The 585-nt window shown below is 61.9% G+C and overlaps 1 protein-coding gene across 1 annotated transcript in view; it reads right to left on the bottom strand.

Moving 5' to 3' along the window:
• ETH_00041255 (uncharacterized protein) overlaps positions 1–583 on the bottom strand; it is a gene marked incomplete at both ends in the record, with an annotated part of 1,422 nt that extends 839 nt beyond the window's left edge. Inside the window, 2 exons of the mRNA XM_013373922.1 lie at positions 41–272; positions 494–583. Coding sequence (XP_013229376.1) covers positions 41–272; positions 494–583 — 322 coding nt within the window. The remainder of the gene's footprint in view (positions 1–40; positions 273–493) is intronic.
• Positions 584–585: the final 2 nt, after the last annotated feature.

Genomic DNA, 585 nt, shown 5'->3' with positions numbered 1-585 from the left:
GCCCCCCTCGGGGGGCCCCCCGGGGCCCCCCCGCCCCCACCGACACCCCCAGCACCCCCAGAAGCCCCCGCACCCGCAGCACCCCCTGCAGCAGCAGCAGCAGCAGCAGCAGCAGCTGGCAGCAAACCATCTTCTGGCAAATAAGCTGTAAAGGCCGACAGCAGCACAGGGCCTGTCCCTGCGGGGCCCCTCAGCCAGAGGGCCCTCCCCACGTTGCAGTGTACGTACACCACGTCCACAGAGGCGGAGTCCGGGGCCACCGGCGCGGACGGCTGACGCGCAAACCCTAAACCCTAAACCCTAAACCCTAAACCCTAAACCCTAAACCCTAAACCCTGGGTCCTAGGTACTAGGCCCAGGGCCCTACGCTGAACTGCTCTCTAGGGGTGCTTTGGGAGTTAGGCTGAAACCCTAAACCCTCGGGCTTCAAAGGCCGCAGGGGCTGGCCCGAGGGTCTAGGGTTTAGGGTTTAGGGTTTAGGGTTTGGGGTTACCCTGCGTCTCCTTCTGTGTCTCTCTTGGTTGTATCCGTCTTGCTGCGCCTTTATCAAAAAGAAAGTGGAAAACAGCAAAAAGAGAGTCATGC

The sequence above is a fragment of the Eimeria tenella genome, genomic scaffold, assembly GCF_000499545.2.
Source record: "Eimeria tenella Houghton genomic scaffold, Eth_scaff1815, whole genome shotgun sequence".
Lineage (NCBI taxonomy): Eukaryota > Apicomplexa > Conoidasida > Eucoccidiorida > Eimeriidae > Eimeria > Eimeria tenella.
Note: the sequence above shows the minus strand (reverse complement) of the source record. Positions and strands in the feature narration are given on the sequence as shown.